Raw genomic sequence first — 20,051 nt, forward strand, 5'->3', positions numbered from 1 at the left:
TCACATTATTTTATTTGCATTGTTACAACATTTTATTTGCATCTGTACACCAATAAAACCCAATTAGAATATGATTGGAATGTGCACTACTTTTTAACTGCTTATTGCTTGAAAATATATTTTTCATGCTTTTTGTTTTCAAACATTGCCTATAGTGAATGTCACAGATTTTGGAAATCATGTTTCCACTAGAGGTTTAATTTACTCAGTATTCACATTTTTCATTATATCCATGATTAGACCTTTTGCTAGTATAGTATGAGTATGGTGAAGAAGTGTTAAAAGCTGACAATGTCTTACATTCCAAAAATCTAATGTTGCTAAACAACATTTGCTAAAAAACGTTTGCATTTGTTGTTATAAACTTTATTACAAGGTAATAACACCCCCCTTTTAATCAAATCGTAGTACTGAGACAATCAACATTAATGTCATAATCAGATGCAGAAAAATGGCTGTGAAAAAGAGCTCTGTTCCGATAGCAGATTTCAATTGTTATGCATTCGTTATGCTCACAAGATCTCCTTCAAACTTCAGCCAAGGTTTGGTTTTCAATGAAGAAGTCAAGTGACAAAAAAAAAAAAAAATCCTCCTCCATGCTTTCCACAAAGGCTCTGTCATTTCGCTCTCTGCATTTCTAACCTTCCCCCATCCCAAATCATGATTATACACTGCTCTTTTGGGGAGGGGAGGGATGGTGGGGGGTATGGGCACACTGCCTTTCCCCAGTGGACCCCTCCCCGGGCCACTCTCTTTACAGGGGCCATTGCCTGAGGACGGCTGCGGCGTGCCATGTGGGGAGGCCATCGTTGCGCCGTCTGTTTGTAGGAGCTCCTGTGAGCCTGAGTGAGGGGAGTTTAAGGTTCTGGCAGGGGTGGGGGAGAGCAGGGTTTGATAGGGAGGGGTGTGAGAGAGGGTAGGGGGTGGGAGGAGTCCGGGAACTGCTATTTGTAGATCCTTGTGATGGATTACTGCCGTGTGTGTGTGTAAGAGAGGATAGAGATTTTTTGTTTGTGTGCTGTTCAGTATCCCTCTTTCTTCAGGCAGACGGCAGAGCGCTGCTGAGTAAAGCAGTGAGGCAGGAGCACATTACACACAGAAGCGGCAAAGCAACTCCTCTAAGAAGAGGAAAAGGAGAGTTTGTGCACAAAGTGAATCGTGTGAGCGCAGGAGCCGTTTTTTTTCTTCTCACATTCTGGAAACGGGAGAGCACTAGCCTAGCGTACAAGATCATGCCTGTGAGAGGAGGACACTCTGTAGGCAGACTGGTGGAGGTGTGTATCCAGATACTGCTGCTGTGTAAGGCTGCCACGGCATGCCCTGCGCTCTGCACTTGCAGCGGCACCACAGTGGACTGCCATGGGCTGAAGCTCAAAACCATGCCCAGGAACATACCCCGAAACACAGAGAGGCTGTGAGTACACACTTTACGTCCATCTGCGTGTGTGTGACTGCATCTGAGTGTTTGGTGTTGAGTGTGTGTGGGAGGGTGCTGCATCATTACCAAGAGGAATTGAATGAGAACAATAGCTCAATGAGGCACTGCTGTCCTGGACAGGTACCATCTGATGTTATCTGCAAGGATGCGTCCGTATGTTGACACATGCTGCAGGAGGAGGGAAACTTCCTATCACTCTTTCAGCTGTTGAGAACTTTCCCTTTTCCTTTCACTCTTTTGACCAGAGTCATTTTATAGTCACTTTCACACTTTCAAATGAGATATATTTACTGAAAGAGCTTTGCTTCCCTAGGGTTTAGTAAATGCTACTCTTAAAATAGTTCTAAAGGAAACCTCTGATGAATTATGCATATCAGAGAAGCAGCAGAACCACTTTGAAATGCACATTTGTGTGAATATCAAGGACCAGACAGAACTAGTTTACTAGAATAAAATACTGTGAACTCTATCATCCACAGTGAGTGTTTGGTCAGATATCTGCGGCTCATCGTGTGGAAGTGTGAAACACTATTTTAGATCTTTATCAAGTCAAATACATTGCAGACAAGGCATGGCTTAGGAGTGAATATGTATTACTCGACTGATCGACTAATAAAGACAGAGTGACTCGAGTACTTTTACAAGGCAGGAACATCCATCAGTGTCCACATGGAAAGGCTGATGGTTGGGGGTGGATCAACAAACCAATTCAATTTGCACTTGTCATAGGGTGTTTTTTAAATCAAATAGCACCTCTTGAATGTCTTTGATGGATTCTGTAATGACTATGTGTTCAGGAAGTGTGAAAATCACACCTCAACCCCACGTTTCTCTTCACCCCACAAGGATTCCCCGTTAACCTGCAGTTCAGACCTATAACACATGCTTACAGCCCATCACCAAATCACAAGACAAACATTTTCTGGCTTTCTGCCTGGGAATGTGGCTTATGTAAAGTATTTGTAACATAATAAAGGTGTGGAGAAAGCTGCTTACAGGGTTACGCCATTAACACAGTGCGTGTGAAAGTAAACGCCCCCCTTAAGCAGCTCTATATGAGTTCAGTACTGTTTAATGTAGGCAGATTCTTTCATGATCTGAGACACATCAGCTCTTTAAATGAATAATCTCAGTCATTTTATATGTACCCTGCATTCCTCTTCAGACGTCCAGAGACTCGACCCTTCTTATTTTATCTATGCTAGCACATCTATTTATATACACTTCGGAAGCTGCTGTGCCGGAGATCAAACAGCGCCGATGTGTCAAGAGTGAGTGATCTGATTGAGAATTCTCTTTAAACTGCAGCGATCGCTCAGAGGATTGGGCCGCTCGCGTATCAACTCCAGCTCTGATGTGCTCAAGAATGCAGGCCAAATGTCCCAGTGTGCTTCCTACTGATTGCTTATTGATTGTCTTGAAAGTGGATGGCAGCTCAGACAGAGAAACACTATAGGCTGTAGATTCCGGTGATAAATCTCATAAGCAATATAAGATTAGCTGGTGAATGTAGAGCTTTTATCTTGTGGGAGGTCTTTGTGATGGCAGTCACATAGTGGCAGAGATGGTTTCGATCATGTGCTCTGTCTAGTGGGGGAAAGCAGGCATGTAGTGTTGCTTTGGTTTCGTGTTAGTTCTTAAATGTCCTGAATTTTGTGTCCAAATGTAACGGAGAAAATTAAACAGCTTGTGATTCTGTGCAAGTGAAACCAATGCTCTGGCTTTCCCCAAATGTCAGGGGGTGCTTGTGAAAACCTGTACCTGAGAAGGTACCTTCCAAATCATTAAGAAGAACTGGGCTGCTTGATGGATCAGACTTATTAAAGCTCCAGAACTGCCCCACCATTAGAGCATCAGGTTTCCATGAAATCTGTTTTTTCTCCCTCTCTTTCAATTCTTTAGCTGGATAACGAGCGGTTGCTCTTTTTTCTCCCTAACTCAACTGTGTTATGGCAGAAATGGTTTGGCAGTTTGCCAGTTGTAGAGTTTGCTCTTTAAACCCACATCACAGTCTGGTTTTTAGTGGTGTGAATGAACTGTAATGAGCGCTTTGTTTTACTCTTTCTGTGTTCATTAGAACATGATCGACTGTGCTTGATGCCTTGCATACATTCCTTTACGGTTTAGATTATAGAGAAGCAGTGGGTTTTTCAAGACCATTTAAAAGAATACGTCATTCTGATTGACGACACAAATACTGCAAAAACAAAATATTGTTTCCTTTTTACAGTGTATAAATAGAAAATATTTGCATACTGCAATATAGGGTACTGTAAATTAATATGGCTGGTTGCATTTTTTTTTTCGTTAAAGGGTTACTCCACCCAAAAATGATTTTTGTCATTATTCACTTAGCCCCATGTTGTTGCTAAAAGCTTGATTTACTTCGGAACACAATTTAAGATATTTTAGATGGAAACCGGGAGGCTTGATACTGTCCCATAGACTGTCAAACATCAGAATAGTCCATCTGTCATCAGTAATTCAACCAAGAATACTTTTTGTACAGAAAAAAAAAAATTACGACTTTATTCTCCGCTGTGTCTCTCCAAATCAGCATAGCGTAGCGCCATTTTGGCCAATCTGAGGTGTAAAAGGCTTGTTTGCTTTTAAACCAAAGCATAAATACACATAAAAACCGTATCCTTATGGTGCGGCTGATACAGAAGAGCATACGCCATCTGTGTAAAGCTCAGATTTACCCAAATGGCGCTACGCTGATTTGGAGAGAGACAGAGGAAAGAAATTGTTGAATAAAGTTGTTATTTTTGTTTTCTTCGTATACAAAAAGTATTCTTGTTGCTTCATAATGTTACGGTTGAATCGCTGATGGCAGATGGACTATTTTGACGATGAGTTTCATAGTTTCTTGGACCTTGACACTGTCATTTATTTGGGAGTCTATGGGACAGTCACAAGCATCCCGCGTTTCATCCTAAATATCTTAAATTGTGTTCCGAAGACGAACAAATCTTTTACCGGTTTGGAACGACATGGGGGTTAGTGAATAATGACAACATTTTCATTTTGCGGTGGAGTATCTCCTTAATGTTCATCACTTTTGTCTACATTGTAGTTTTAAATTGGTTAATAAATTAATGAGACTTGAGTTAAACCTTAACAAAGTGATCAAAGTGTTTTCACAGGCGTATTTTAAACAAGAAAACTACTAAATCTAAAGTACTATGTTATGTTAATCATTTAAGCTGCTCTTCTTTAGACAACAAAGTCTTCCTGGGTAGAAATACTCTCTGATCATAAGCTGTGACCTGAGAGAAGGGTTTATTTATGGTAAGCACGTATGGGTAAAAGGTTTCACATTTTTTACACATTCAGTTACACATTTCTGTAGTGCATGACTTTAGAGTTCAGTGATTGCTAAAACCTGTTGGTGCATTTAAACTTTCCCACGTTGCAAATAAAATAAAGATCAATGGAGTATGTTTCACAAGACTTCAAAAAGTGCATGATTAATTTTCAATAATGCAAGTGTTACTTTCTAAATATTTGTAAAATTCACTAACAATATCCGTGTAAAAAGTCATTCCTACATCAGATATTTCACTCCATTCTCCTGGAGGGATGCAAGACCCCCATCGAGCCTAATTACCCATCACAAAACTTGGCTTAGCCCAGTTATCTTATAAGGATTTTTAGACCTTGTATTAAGATGTGTTTAGGTCAATGATTGCAAGTACAGCTAATGTTCAATGGAAGTGTCAATGAGATGTTTTGTTTCTGGAAAGAGATTTGGCATCGGACAGCATCTAGTGACCAACACATCTGAGCTGAATCATACTTGTTAGACCCAACAAGTGAACTCAACTTTGTGTCTAGTTTTGCGTAGGTTTTCATGAATGTGAGGTTGTCACACAGCAATAGAAATATGAAGCATTGCCTTTGTGAAAAAGAACTACACTAGAATACTTAAAAAGGAGTATTTATAACAGAAGTAATAGTTTTAAAACAATATACTTAAGTGCAAAATGAAAAGAATAATAACAGAAGATCTCCGTATCAGGAGATCTGGCCATGACTGATGAATGGCAGCCCATTATTTATTTGGCTGTGCACCTGTGCATACATCTGTCTGCAATCTCTCCTTCTCTGTTTAGCTGTGCTCCCACGAGTGGTCATTAGAACCAATAGAAAGTGCATGACTTTGTATCCAGTATTCACTGGAGATTTGTGCGAGTGTGTGTTTCTCTCAGTGATTGGGGAAGAGGTTTACAACAAAAAAGAAACACATGTTCCCAATAATGAGCAGACATTTGCAAAGAACCCACACATTACTTTCAGCAGCAAACGTCTATATGTAATAATATTCAGACTTGTCTTGCATTATCCAGTCAATTTAGACACATTGCATGTCAATTTATCAATTTTCTTAAGAGATGGAATCATACCGATTCACACATTGCATCTGTTGTTTCGTCTTCTAAGTGGTTCTTGGTTATGTTTTATGAGTTAATGTAGAGTGATGCTTGTATAGTTATAGTCTGATCTGAGCTGCGGTGTGTGTATATATTGTAAATACAAATGTTTGGTTTCTGACACTTGTTGAGCATAAGTCATGACTGACATTAGATTTAGCCATAACTTATGTTTCTTTATTTTTTTCAGGGAATTGAATGGAAACAACCTCACACGCATCAACAGAAATGACTTTTCTGGACTCAAGTATCTTCGAGTTTTGTAAGTTGTTTTTTTCTTTCTTTTTGCGTGTAATATAGATGCTTTTTTAAGTGTTTTTTGACTCTCTGTTGGACATCTTCAAACTCTCAAGGGCAGACAAATATCCTGACACAGCATTACAGTCAGTTTGTCCTAAATGTCTTTGCGAGGGGATTTTCTGTGCAGATATGTCATAGGCAGAGCAGTGATGTTTAACCAAACACAAGCATGGGCTCTACTATTTAACTAAATCACATCAGAAAGGCACCATGAAACTATTTATCAGCACTATATTTTGCAATGTAGGCTTTTGTAAAGCAAACACTGAGTGAACTGCTCGCCCTTTGTTGGACATCCATCAAACTAAATGCAATGAAAGACCCACAAACGGCTGTTTATTAAGATGATTTCAGCGGTTTATACAGTAGCTACCCTGTGAAGCTTTTTTGACTACCTTTTGGATGTAAGTGCTCTTTCTCCTCACATTATTCTCTTGACAATGAAGCGTTTTAGAATTTATTGGCAGTAAAAACTCTGCATGAAGCTCACAGAACTCCTCTTCTTACGGTTCATGTGATAGTGGCTTCTGTCTTCCTCCACGGTCAGCAGCTCTTTTCCTGCTCCACTCCTCAAATCTCAGTCGTTTCCTGTCATTTGTCCTTTCTCTAAACAGGCAGCTGATGGAGAACCAGATTGGGACGGTGGAGCGCGGTGCGTTTGATGACATGAGAGAGCTGGAGAGACTGTGAGTGTTCTCTTACTAAACTGAGGGGCTCCATATCAAATCACAGGCATGGGATACATCTCAGAGCAATCATTTCAAATGATTTCAGGCAAATGTCTTGTATGTAGATTTCACTGACAAGAAACTTGTCTGTCTATAACATCCTGAAATGGATGAGAAAACCGAAAAAAAGGTCTGTGGTGTTTTCTTTTGACAAAAACTTCAACACCCATAATGCACTTTAGATTTTGGCGGGAATACCAAGGATGTCAAAGGTTTGCTGGGGGATTTCAAATGATGCGTTTTGCATCATCCGGCAGACACTTGCAGACAAATAAATGTGGATATCACACACATATTCTACTGATACTTTAACAATACAAAATCTGCAAGCTTACTATTAAACTATGGTCGTCTTGTCCTTCCTGTTTTAAAGAAGACATTACATTCCAGAAATAAAGAATATCAACATATCAAAGTGGCTGAACACCTTAACATGCTATAAACAAACACAAATAATGATCATCATTGAAAAGCTGCAATCTCAGACAGGAAAGTTAGACCAAACGTATCTGTTACCTGAAGCCTTGGATGATAGTGTCTCTTCCAGATAATATCATTATGTTAGTGTTACTGAGTGAAGTGTCCTGTCAGGAATAACCGGCCCGCGCTGCTTATCAGTGGATGTGATTACTGCCAGTTTAAGTGCCGAGATGCAGTGTTGCCAGATGTTCTGAAGAAATAATAATAATAATCTAAAACAAAATAAACCAAAGTAAGTCCAAATCTAGAATTTATAAAATAACAAACATATCGCTGACCCGAACCTGCAGCCTCCCACGTTATACATTTTCTCAATTGTCACGTAAGTGGAAAAAACAAATCCATAGATGCTTATAATAAATGAATCTGGTAACACGGCGGAGGCTGCATTTTCTTCTTAAATACATTTATTATTTAAAATATTAAATGTACACGTTGAATATATTTACATAAGAACAAAATATATACACGTAAACAGCACTTTTGCATCATAATTATGTCTCTGTAGATCTACTTGTGTTTGCTCAGTCTGTGAATGTGTGTGTTTCTTCTTTTCTCAAAGACGTCTGAACAGAAACCAGCTTCACCAGCTTCCAGAGCTTCTGTTCCAGAAGAACGCGGCTCTCTCCAGACTGTAAGTCCCTGCTCGCTACAGTTTTCTGGATTGATTTAAGTGAAGCGTATACGATGAACTGAGGATTAATATTCCATGATGCATTTGTAATATGAGTTCGCACTGAAGCAGATATCTAGACACAAACAGCAGAACCAAACCTGAGAACTCACTTGACAGCCGTTGGGAAGATTTTAATGGGGAAATAGTTTTAATAGGTTATTATATTGTCACGGGGTGCATGATAAATCATCTTATTGATACCTGCATGCTCACCTGTTTGTAATGTGAGTGATGGATGGTGTTTCTGTCCTGCTTTGGTTCAGGAGCTCACAGTGTGCTTAAAGTGGAAAACGTCCTCAGTATTCATGTATCGGTAATGTCTAAACTGTGTCTAAAGATTATGGTTCATTGATAGTTCTAGCACTGGCAGACTGTCAGTGAACAATGCTCTGCCGTCTGCAGTCTGATCGTTACTCTTTGTTGCTGTTCCCTGCCTTTCAAGGTGGATCTTTATGTTGTTGCTGTATTTTAATGATTTACGTGGCTAGCGAGAGCAGCACAGGCTCCACAGACCCATTTGAGGGAAGCCAGAGAGACATCTTTAAAAAACACACTGAAATATTCAGAGCGAGTGGGACGAGAGAGATGAAAAGAGGACAAACACAGACAGAATTCTCCATGTATGTACAAGAGATTCTATATTTCGCCGTCATCCATTATTCATGACAGGAGAGCTCTGTGAAATATTCACAGTGAAGCACATCAGCAGGAGTGACGTGTGTGTGTTTCTGTGAGAGCAGGAGGAACTGTGTCCCTCTGAACAACCATCTCTCGCTCCTAACAACCTGCCCTGCTGAACACACACTCGCAGACATGATGGAGTCACACCACAGGCATAATCATTACAACCTTTTCTCAATGAGGAAATGTTGTCAGGGCAGACATCTTTATTCAGCGAGACAATAAATAAATATTGTGTCCACTGATTAAGAATTAAGATTGAACTAAAACAAGGGAATGCATAGTAAAGGATTTAAACTAAATATAGAGATGAAGGAACAGTTTCTTAATTCGTGGGAAATAATTCTTAATTAGAGGTCATGATAAACATGTTTCGGATGTGGGTATTTCTGGTGCTGCTCTTTCCTGGTTCTCCTCTTATCTCTCTGATAGACTGTTTTACATTTCACTTCAGAATTTTCGCTCACCCACTGTCCCCCTGAAGCAAGGTGTCCCTCAGGGATCCGTTCTTGGGCCATTATTATTTATAATCTATATAATCCCTCTTGGTCAGATCCTCCGCCGTCATGGTTTTAATTATCATTTCTACGCTGACGACATTCAATTATATACTACCTGTACATCAACTTTATCTTTCACAACTGACAAAATCTCTGCCTGTGTACATGAAATAAAAGATTGGCTTCATTCAAATTTTCTAAAACTTAACATGGACAAAACTGAGATTATTTTCACTGGACCTTCATCACTCACTAATAAAATTCCTACTAACTTCACCTGTGAGATCGCCGGCTCTCTTATCAAACCATCTAGTTCTGTTAAAAATCTTGGTGTAATTTTTGATTCCTCTCTATCTTTTCACTCTCACATTAATTCCATCACTAAATTGGCATTCTTTCATCTACGTCGTATCGCTCAGCTCTGTCCCTTTATCAGTATCTCAGATGCTGAAACTGTCATCCATGCATTTGTCACCTCACGTCTTGATTACTGCAATGCACTTTTCATCGGCCTACCAGCTAGCTCCATTTCCAAATTACAATACATTCAAAACTCTGCTGCCAGACTACTCACCCACACCAAGCGTTCTGCACATATTTCCCCAATTCTGCATGATCTTCACTGGCTTCCTGTGGCTTACCGTATTAAATTCAAAATTCTCCTTCTCGCTTTTAAGTCTCTGCATGGCCTTGCTCCCCCCTACCTCTGTAATCTGCTTCTCCCTTACACCCCAACTCGCTCTTTACGATCCGCTGATTCCAGTCTTCTCGTTGTCCCTCGGCATCGCCTTGCTTCAATGGGGGGCAGATCATTCAGTGTTGTTGCACCCAAAATGTGGAACTCTCTCCCCCCATCACTCCATTTTGTTAACACTATCTCTGAATTCAAATCCATGCTCAAAACACACCTATTTTCTGAATGTTATAGGTCTTAGTGTGTGTTGTATTTTTTTTTTGTTTTTTTTTGTTTTTTTTCTTCCCTCTCTCTCTGCTGGTTGCTGCCCCATCTACACAATTCTCACTTACTGTACTTGCACTCTCATTTGCCTATTGTTGTTCTGTCTGCTCTCTTTGTCAATTGCCTTTATTGTTGTTCGTTTATTGTAACGTGTCCTTGAGCTCTGGAAAGGCGCTATATAAATAAAACTTATTATTATTATTATTATTATTATTATTATATTGTTGTCTGCATGTCACATGTGAGGCAAACTTTCACAGCAGCAGCAGCGTTTTTAATGCCTTGTAAACGCATGATTGAATTCATGATATTTTGATAACGATCTCTTACTCTTCAGCAGAGAAGTGAGTTGAGCTGACCTCTCGTGAGAAGTGAATCAGACTAAAGCTTTCGTGTGATTGGCCGTTGACTGCTGATGTCACTCTTTCAAGTGCACATGTTAATCATTAACATTTATAGCAAGCATTGTGAACCTCGTCTAAAATGAGATGTGCTTGCTTTTGTCAACTCTAAATCCTGCTACAAAAATATGAGAATGTTTTTCTAAAGTTCCCATTCAGTTCTGTGCACGTACACAATAAGAGTTTTAAAAATGTCTTCTTTTTTTTCATAGTCATGTGAACATTTAGGGAACATTCCATTTTGTTATTTTGCTAACTTTATGAGAATGTTACTTTTGAATATTCTCTGAACATTCTAAAACTAGTAACGTTTAGAAAATAGTTTGACGAATGTTCAGCTAGAATGTAAACATTATTATGAACATTATTAAAGACCAGAGAACTCTGAGCGAATGTGTATTAATGTTGCTGGAAGAACACGTTAGCTGGGAAACTACTCTAAAACTAGCTTCGTGCCTCACAGAACCATGTGAAGTGACACTGTAACAAGTAACACGAAAGATGAGGCCAAAAGAAATGTCAAAGAAATGGTTGTTTTCAGCTTGATCACTGCGTCTGGTGTGATGGAGCTGAGTAATTCAGAGTTGTGTATGTTGTGTTCATTGGTGTATTTGTGGCAGTGAGCACAGGTGAACCCTGCAGAGACACACACAGTTCCCCCGGCTGCTGGGATAACTGTGCCCTTGTTCTTGGCCCAGTTAGACAGGAAAACAGTGGCTTCGACTCAATCCACCGGTTTGACTTCAAGCCAAGTACACATGACAGTAATTGGAGAACGGTTGCTATTGTTCTGAATGTGTTTCATCCAACCATTGTGATATTCTGCGATGTAAGATCCTGTCTCTGTACTGTATGTTGAGATGATCAAAAGTGCTCGCCGAGGTTAGGTGATGTTATTCAAACTTCACCATACAATCCTGTTCCTATAGAGCTGGAATGAATCCAGGGGAAAGTTTCCACAGCCACTCGCTTTCAGAAACCTCTGAAGGTAGAAAGTTGAAAGCTTTTGCGTCGGCCTTCTTGGCTGAGACTCGATGGGAGAAATCTGTTTAGTGCCTTGGATGAAACTGTGGCAGACATCCAAATATTAAAATCAACCCTTCGGTGTAGCACAGAACACGTCTCTGTTTTACACATTAGCAGGTAGACCAGCGCGATGTGTGCGGTTCATCTGTGGTGTTTAGCAGAGGTCAGGAACGGAGCAGTATTATCAAATCTGAAATCATGGCTTTATTCTACTAAAGAAAATAGAAAGACAAGGATTTTGGTGGAATTATTTGGTCATCATATTCATCTTCATGCAAAAGCAGCAATATTTGAAATGCATTCACTTCACCAGGAACGCAGAACACAAATGCAATATTTGCATTTGCTTATAAACTGATTACGAGAAGTAAGAATTGTCCGCCTTGACAGCTCTTTTTTGACTGCCTCCTCTCATCTACATTCACATCGAGTCGTTTGGCATCTCAAATGAGCCAAGAGTGATCACCAAACATATAAGCAACACAGATCCGTTCTGTTTGTCCCTGAGAGGGGAAGAAGCAAGGACAGCATGTCTTCTGGAGCGGCTTCGGACACATCAATCATATCGCTGCAGGGACTATGTGCAAGCTTCAGTCCCCGTTGAAATAAGAGCGTGGACTGGATGTTTGATGAAGGACGGTCTCTACAGTAAACTCTCACTGTATTGCCTAAAACTGTCATCATCTTTCTCAAACCAACCCTTAAAACACACGTTTGTTTCACCATTTTAGTGAGGATGCCTCACAAACATAAAAACACAAGATTTAAACAGAAGCATGAGTTGGTTGAACTCATAACTAATTATACAGTATATAACATAACTCATAGGAAAGAGAGTAGAGAGGACATGTTGGAGTCTAATCAGACCTGTTCACACATTTTGACTGCTTCTGTTTAAAACAGTGGCCAGTGTTTATTAATAGGTTTGTTAGTTAACTGAACGTTTACTGAGGATGATTTTGCTGATGGACATTGACATCTCTTGTGCCTCATGAGTTGAACTACTTTGTGTTAAAGTGCTTTTCTGTTATTACGTTTTGTGATCTATTGATGATTTTTTTTTAATTGATCAGTTAATTATCAATATAGTTCTAGCAACTCATTGAATCCTATAGAATTTATTTGATGATCATAATTCATCTGGCCAGTCAGTAATGGAGATTTGTGTTTTAGACTGATTTTATGGAACAAAAGAATGCACGAAGTGGAAAAACACTCAAAACAAAGTTTTATAAACAAGATAAACATAAAACAAACACAAGAGTATACAATAATACTTTCATGCTTGCAATTAGAAATACATTTTGCTTTATTTCTCTCTTTATTGGAAGGTAGTTCATATTACATAGACTTTGGGTCATTGACCTAAGTACAGATTTCATTTTTTCTTGCCGTATTATTGTTGCCATGCATCTTCCCTGTTTTAGTCATAGCATGCTTACATTGGATTCTTACAAACTATCATGAAATGTTACTTACACAAAAGTAGTTTAAATATAGGTGCAACTTTTTTGAAAGCAATATGAATGAAGGAAGTGCACTGCAAAAAAAAAAAAAAAAAAAAAATTCTTGCTTAGGTTGTTTGTCTTGTTTCCAGCCAAAATATCAAAAAAGTGTTAAATCAAGACGGGTTTATGAAACAAGTAAAACAGTTTCAGACAAAAACTTAATTTTGACATGTTTTTTTCCTGAAAACAAGACAATCATTTTGACTTGCCTAGAAAATCCTTCTTGATTTAAGAAATGTTCGATTATCAGAACCCAGAGAAGAACGTAAAGAGTAAAGGAGAACCCAGAGAAGAATGTAAAGAGTAAAGGAGAACCCAGGGGCTTTCAGAGGGTGAGATATGGAAGAGCCGTTCCTTCAGCCCATGTTTGTAAGTCAGTGCTATGGCATCTCTTCTCTGAGCAAAAGAGACTGGGTTTTACTCACGCCGAGGGCTTTCCCAGGCTGCCATTGTCCTCGGTCTCCAAGCGATGGTCCTTGCAATGTTGCCAAGGAGATCGGGGACCTGCATGTTTGATTTTGGGTCAGGCGTGATAAAGAATGGCACAATGGGGCCTGGCATGTCCTGAAACTCCTCTGCCATTTAGTGGACCATTCTTCCCCCTCTCACGTCCTTCACGGCCATTATTATGAACATTAGCAAAGAGCGGCTCAGAGCAGGCTAGCAGAAGGTTGGTTAGACCACCAAAATCTTACAAAAACATGTGCAGTGCACGATCATCATGTGACGGGTGTCACTGACTTGTGGAAAGAAGAAGTCCAGGCAAACACAGACTGTGGATCTTGATCGAGGCTCAGATCTTTTATTTTCTGTTTCCTCCAGAATTGTACTGGAGGTGTAACAAGTGCAAAACGCTTGGACCTCAAACAAAACTATATGTGAAAGCACAATGTTTTTCAATAATCAATATATCTCTCTATGATATATAACTACAGCAAATACTCTCGTCTGTGTGCGAGTTTCCAACCAAAGGACAGCAACTATAAAGCCTTTATCATCATGATTTATGCCTTAGGTCATCACCCTCAGACTTCACAACTTCTGGAACGATGCACTTAAAGGGTTAGTTCACCCGAGAATGAAAATGTGTCCATCCTAGGTGAATGTGACTTTCTTCTTTCAGAATAATCCAAGCCTTTCAATGGGGGTAAGCGGGTGTTTATTGTCAACTGTTCAGAAGAACTAACCCTTTGATGAGTTAAAATTTGAATTTCCATTATAAAAAAAATAAATAAATAAAAAATAAATTTAAAATGTGCAATTGTAGTTAATCTTGATTTGCAACATTATCAGGTGACCCAACCATAATCACTTGCATTATGGTAATATTAAAAGAGATTTTCTAAGTATTTTGTCTAGTTTTCTACTATAAATATCTGAACATTCTTGAAATTAAGATGCATTTACTTCAGAAGAAAAAATACTTACAATATTATGTCTGGTTTTCTGAGAAATCTATCAAAAAAAAAAAAAAAAAAAAAAAAAAAAAATATATATATATATATATATATATATATATATATATATATATATATATATATATATATATATATATATATATATATATATATTAAAAAAATTGCTTAAAATAAGAAAAACATATCTGCCAATTGAGTAAGAAAAGTAATCTTGTTTTCCCTTTAAAATAAGATTGTTTTTCTTTCTTTCCTTTTTCACATGGCATTGCAGAGCAGCTATTGCTTAAATTAGATGTTTTTTTAAATAAATAAATAATATTTCAAATGAAAATAATGTGATGAAAATGCATCAATCATATTTCGGAAGTGTTCATTTGTCTCAGATAAACATGGGTGAGAGATGCACTTGGATAGCATATAATGGACTTGCACTCCAGTGTGCTCCAAGGCTCTTGGTAAATTACAAACACTTTTCATGCTACTTAGATTACAGTGCTTTTGGGAAATGTGCTACTTACATTTGTGTAACATTCAGTTAATGTTTTGGGAAATCCAGCCCTTGTTACTGTCAATTCACAAAAATGACGTTTGTATAATATTTTATTTAGGACAGCCAGAAATACATCTCTGAGTTCATGCGTCTGCTGAATGTGTGCTGGATCAGGCAAAGTGGAGGCAGCTTTATAATTCGTTTTGAATGAGAGTGATCATTGCATTAGAAAATATAGTTTCCAACATTTAGTGATACCATACCTACACTTCAACTCTAAACCTGAACCCAACACTAACCCTAACCAAACCCTTAACCAACAAAGAACTTTTGGATGTGTTTACAGTGTGCCCAAACTTCATTATTACTTTCTAATAAAACTGTGAAAAATAGTTTAAAATTACAATGCCTTAACTTCAAAAACAATCAAATAAAAAAAAACAAAACAAAGGAAAGGAAAGACAACAGAGAAATCAGGAAGAGTTGAGTCTTGTAATGTATTCACGAGAGGTTCATGGGAGATCAGTACGTGGCTTAGAAAAATTGTGATGTTTTGTTCTTGTCAAAATCATAGTCTTTTATCTGTCATTTCTATTTTTAAATCTGATGTGTGAAAGGTGTGACATCTGTGTGGAATATGTTGGTCTGTGAATGGCTGCTCCATTAATTTTGGATATGTTACAAAAATGTGTGATCCAGAGAAACATCCTTTCATCAAAGTATTACAGTCAAGATATTTTAAATTCTCCTCTCCATTGTGTACAGAATATAAATATGCTCTTTGAGTTACTTTCTATGTGAAACCAGGCTGTTCTACAGATGTTACTCATGTGCACAACAAGGTCAGAATAAATGATTATGGCTTTTATGGACATAATGTACAGATGGTTACAGTTACTATCCTGATGTCTGTTCACTTCAGCTGGCCAATCAGATAAGTTTAATTTTGTGTAATATGTGATGTATGCAGTCAAATACCATAATGTTCCTCAGAGCAGTTGCGGCCCTAGAACAAAGCCTTGGGGGATACCATACAGTTTTGGTCAAGAGCCACACATTTAGTCATAAAAAGCTAATAAGTCTGGCTTACAAGTAAAGTGATTGATCACAGTTTATTAACAATTTTATAATTTATATTCACAATTTATAATTTTATAACTCTGCTGTTAAGGAGTGGGGCTTACTAGATTGAGAAAATGTTTTTCAGTTAATACATCATATGCATCAAATGGTTAGTAAAAAACAACCAGAACGTCAACCATGCTTGTTTAAATGTACCTTACTGTTTTTGTGAATCAAGCATGTACAGTTGTGCTTCTGTTTACCACATTTGATGATCTCTATGTAAGTGTGTTGAACAGTGTTTATGTTTAAATAAATACATTTAATGCAAATAAATTTGTTCATCATATAAAATGATTGTGTCTCTTTACAAGACAAATCTGAAATAAATTAAAATCGTATGGGTTTGGAACAACATGAGAATGAGTAAAATATGTCAGATTTTCATTTTTGGCTGAACTGTTCCTTGAAGTAATACAGACAATAAAGGAAGACAAAATCTATAATTGATCCTGCAAACGTAAGTAACTTCTAGAGAAGTGGAGTCGCAGTGGGAGTGTGGTTTCTGGAGTTCTGTCGCTCATCTACACTGAGAGGCGGATGGAGATTCTGTTAATAAATAAACTGTGTTTGGAAATGAGAGCAGCTCTCTGTAGGTTTGCTTTGAGAATGGCTAATCTAGGGCTGCTTCAGTGGATGGTGGAGAAATCATTGAATTGGAGGTGATTTTACACTAGTATTATTGATCGTTTATTTCCCGTCCCGCTGTTTATGTTTTCTTCGTTGCACAGCACTCGACTCATGATTGCATATAAGTAGGCAACCAGCTAGAGAACTTATTGGCATCACAATTATTAAGAGAGTATGTATAAGTCAATGGATATTTAGGAGTGTGTTCAGTAATGACCATTTCACTGCAGTCTCCCCTGTGTAAACACATAAGCGATTCTGCCCTACTTCTGGAGTGTTAAAGAGAGGACAAGGACATGAGGGTAAGTTGCTCCTACTGCCTAATGTTCCACTTCCACTTCTCTGAAAGTCTTTACAGACTTAACCTTGATCAAACTGCCAGCATGCTCCAGTGTTATTAATTACACAGAAAGGATTCTTTAAATATTTAGAGACTCTGTTTGGTGAATTAAAGCAGAGGAATCCCAGCGAGACCGAACAGCCAGATGACAAAAGAGAATTGTGAATGTTGCTGTCAGGCTTGGGCTCTCGCTGACGCACACTAAACCGGCTGCATTAGAGTCCAAAAGGAGACTGTTAAAGCTGTTAGTGAAAGGCCTTGATGGTGTATATCATGTGACTGTCTGTCTGATGCTATCCAGACACTCAGCTTTGCCCTATAGGAAGCAGAGCTCACACGAGGGGATTGCATTATCATTGACATTTTATGTAATTGTATGGTGCTTTTCAGTTTAGTAGCGCCTGAATGCTGTTTTTTTCCCTGCTTTTTCACTAATGGCACCTTCTATTGTGTGAGCTGTACTTCACACACCATCCATCTCTCATTGGATTTGAGCATTTTCCCAATAAAAAAAGCCTAATTCATATTCAGAAGGCGGTACAGCGTGGGCACCAATAACAGTTCAAAAGTGATGAGAAAGTGTGTGTTGATGCATTAACCCATATGCCTTCATATGCTCGTGTGAGTATAAGAATGTGTGTGTGAGAAAGTTAATCTGATCGGTCATCAAGAATGACAAACACATTCCCAAAATGTCACCACGTCTACCCTCCAGTTATTCCATTTTACTGATCCTATGCTGCTGGGTAACACATCGCCATGTTGCCCTTTCATTCGCCTTTGCAAACATTGAAAGCTAAAGAGGAAAAAGCCAAATCCCTGTGCAAATATTAGCCAAGCGACACAAAGGCATTCCAGAGCAGCTTGTTGTCCTCTTACTCCCTGATTCATCCTTAACCCCTCTCAAAAACTCCTTCCTTCTGCAGTCGTTCTCATATAGCTTTGATTTTCCTCTGTAGCGTTTTATGTAGCACCCACACTAAATCCTACACTGCATCTAACTTATAGTGTTAGCAAAAGCAAACAGGAGAAACTATGTCATTTTAGATTGCTTCTGCAAGTTTTGAGATTTTTTGATTTATGTTTCACAGGACTCAAACCAGAGCACTTCACGTTACAAGTGCAATGCTGTACCAGGTGCGCTAATGAGCAAGTTTACTATGTCTGAAAAGCCATATGGAGCTGGTTATGTGATGCAAACATTAAAATATATTACTTTAAAATGTATAAGCTCACCCTTAAACATGAGATCCCGCCCCTAAACCCAACCATCAGTGGGGTATAATCAGATTGTGCACAAATGTACGTACTTTTTTTTTTTTACGAATTAGCCACCAATAATATGACTTAGCCACCACTTCTCCAAAATGGAAAATAGTAATGAATTTATGATAAATAGTTAACATGCGTTAGCTTACAAATTCATGCAGCATGGTAAAAGTGTTTAGTGGTCATAATAATAATGGGATCTCATGAGAACACTTTTTTTATGAGAAAAGTTTTTTACGAGGTGGCAATTGCATATGAATTTGAACAAAAATGTAAGATTTTTCTAAAGATTTTAATAATGGAGGGTCACCCCTAAACATTAAGTCCCAGCCTTAAACCTTACCTTCAGTAGGGCGTAAGCAGATTGAACGAATGCATATGAATGAGATTGTCAGCTGGAAACTGCTGTGGATTGTATGATTAGATATGCTTTTGGAGTTTTGTGAAAATGTAGAGGCACATTTTACCAATGAGACTAGCTTGTCTAAATACCATTGTAACTTCTGACATGCAAACAACAATCTCACAAAAGTACACATGCATCCAATGGTCATACTTTTGGGAAGGTGGACTCTACCAACAACACAATTACACACTGATTTTCAAATAATTCCTCTTAAGAAATGTCCAAGCTTGGCTTGGAGCAGTGCTGCCATTGTGCAGCCGATGTGTAACCCTGATCACACCCGCGCCTGTCCTCTTTATTTAGTCTCTCACCCTTGGCCTCGGGTCTAAATGGCGTTCCCATTGCTGTCACTGGCTCAAGATGGATTGGTCAGCCTGGGCCCCCCTGGAGCTGTGTTTGCCTGAGGAAGTCCTGAGGTGGAGAGGTCAGTGTGGTGGGTCGGTGGGGGGCACAGATGATGTCTACGCTTTATTGAGAGCTCTTGCTGCCTATTCACACACCAGCACTGACTGTCCAAAGAGGGAAGGTTGTAAATGCCTAGAAGAAAACAAAGATAACCTGCCGCCCATCCCCGATGGCAGGGTGCTCAGTGGGATTGGATTGTATTGATTGTGTTGTGAGCCAGACCCCTGCAGACATGAGCTGTGATTGTCCCTCTCTGGTCGGACTGGTGTCTAGGTTGAAACTGCAATATTGTTTTTATAAAGTAACAGAATGTATCTAGCAGTAAACATTTACTGCAGTCAACATTACTATTTGTGTAAAATTGAGAAAACAAACTGTTTTTTTTTTTTCTTCCCATGATTCATGATGATTAAAATTACATTAAGTTTCATGCTTAAAGTATGAAACATGAGTATGCTGGTCTTGTTTTCACAGTTTTCATTCCTAACTGCATTTTTACAGACCAATGTGAACTGGGATTGAATTCGAAGTTGGTTCATTTTCTTGTAAAAATTGCCAGCAGGACAGTCCTCTCTGCTATCTGGCATTCCTAAGAGAGAGCTCTATATATGTAGGCTCTATTTATTCCCTCTCTGTTTGAAAGTTTCCTATGTTGAAGCCTCTGGGCTGTGAAACGTGGCAGACAATGACCTTTCTCGAAGAAGACAGAGCTTTGGTTTTCTGGAGGGGACTGTGGGAGTTTGGAAGCGTGAAAAAAGATGCAAGATATGCGTAAGAGTCTAGAGTGAACATGAGAGACTCTCACACACTGACTTCTGTCTGTTCATGCTCCATTGTTCCTG

The 20,051-nt window shown here is 38.8% G+C and overlaps 1 protein-coding gene across 1 annotated transcript in view; it reads left to right on the top strand.

Moving 5' to 3' along the window:
• Positions 1–943: 943 nt before the first annotated feature.
• Positions 944–20,051, top strand: part of LOC113113110 (slit homolog 1 protein) — a 57,929-nt gene continuing 38,821 nt past the window's right edge. The window contains exons 1-4 of the mRNA XM_026279282.1: positions 944–1,414; positions 6,062–6,133; positions 6,786–6,857; positions 7,942–8,013. Of these exons, the coding sequence (XP_026135067.1) occupies positions 1,233–1,414; positions 6,062–6,133; positions 6,786–6,857; positions 7,942–8,013 (398 nt within the window). The 5' untranslated portion in view covers positions 944–1,232. The remainder of the gene's footprint in view (positions 1,415–6,061; positions 6,134–6,785; positions 6,858–7,941; positions 8,014–20,051) is intronic.

The sequence above is a fragment of the Carassius auratus genome, chromosome 13 (assembly GCF_003368295.1).
Source record: "Carassius auratus strain Wakin chromosome 13, ASM336829v1, whole genome shotgun sequence".
In the NCBI taxonomy this organism is placed as follows: domain Eukaryota; kingdom Metazoa; phylum Chordata; class Actinopteri; order Cypriniformes; family Cyprinidae; genus Carassius; species Carassius auratus.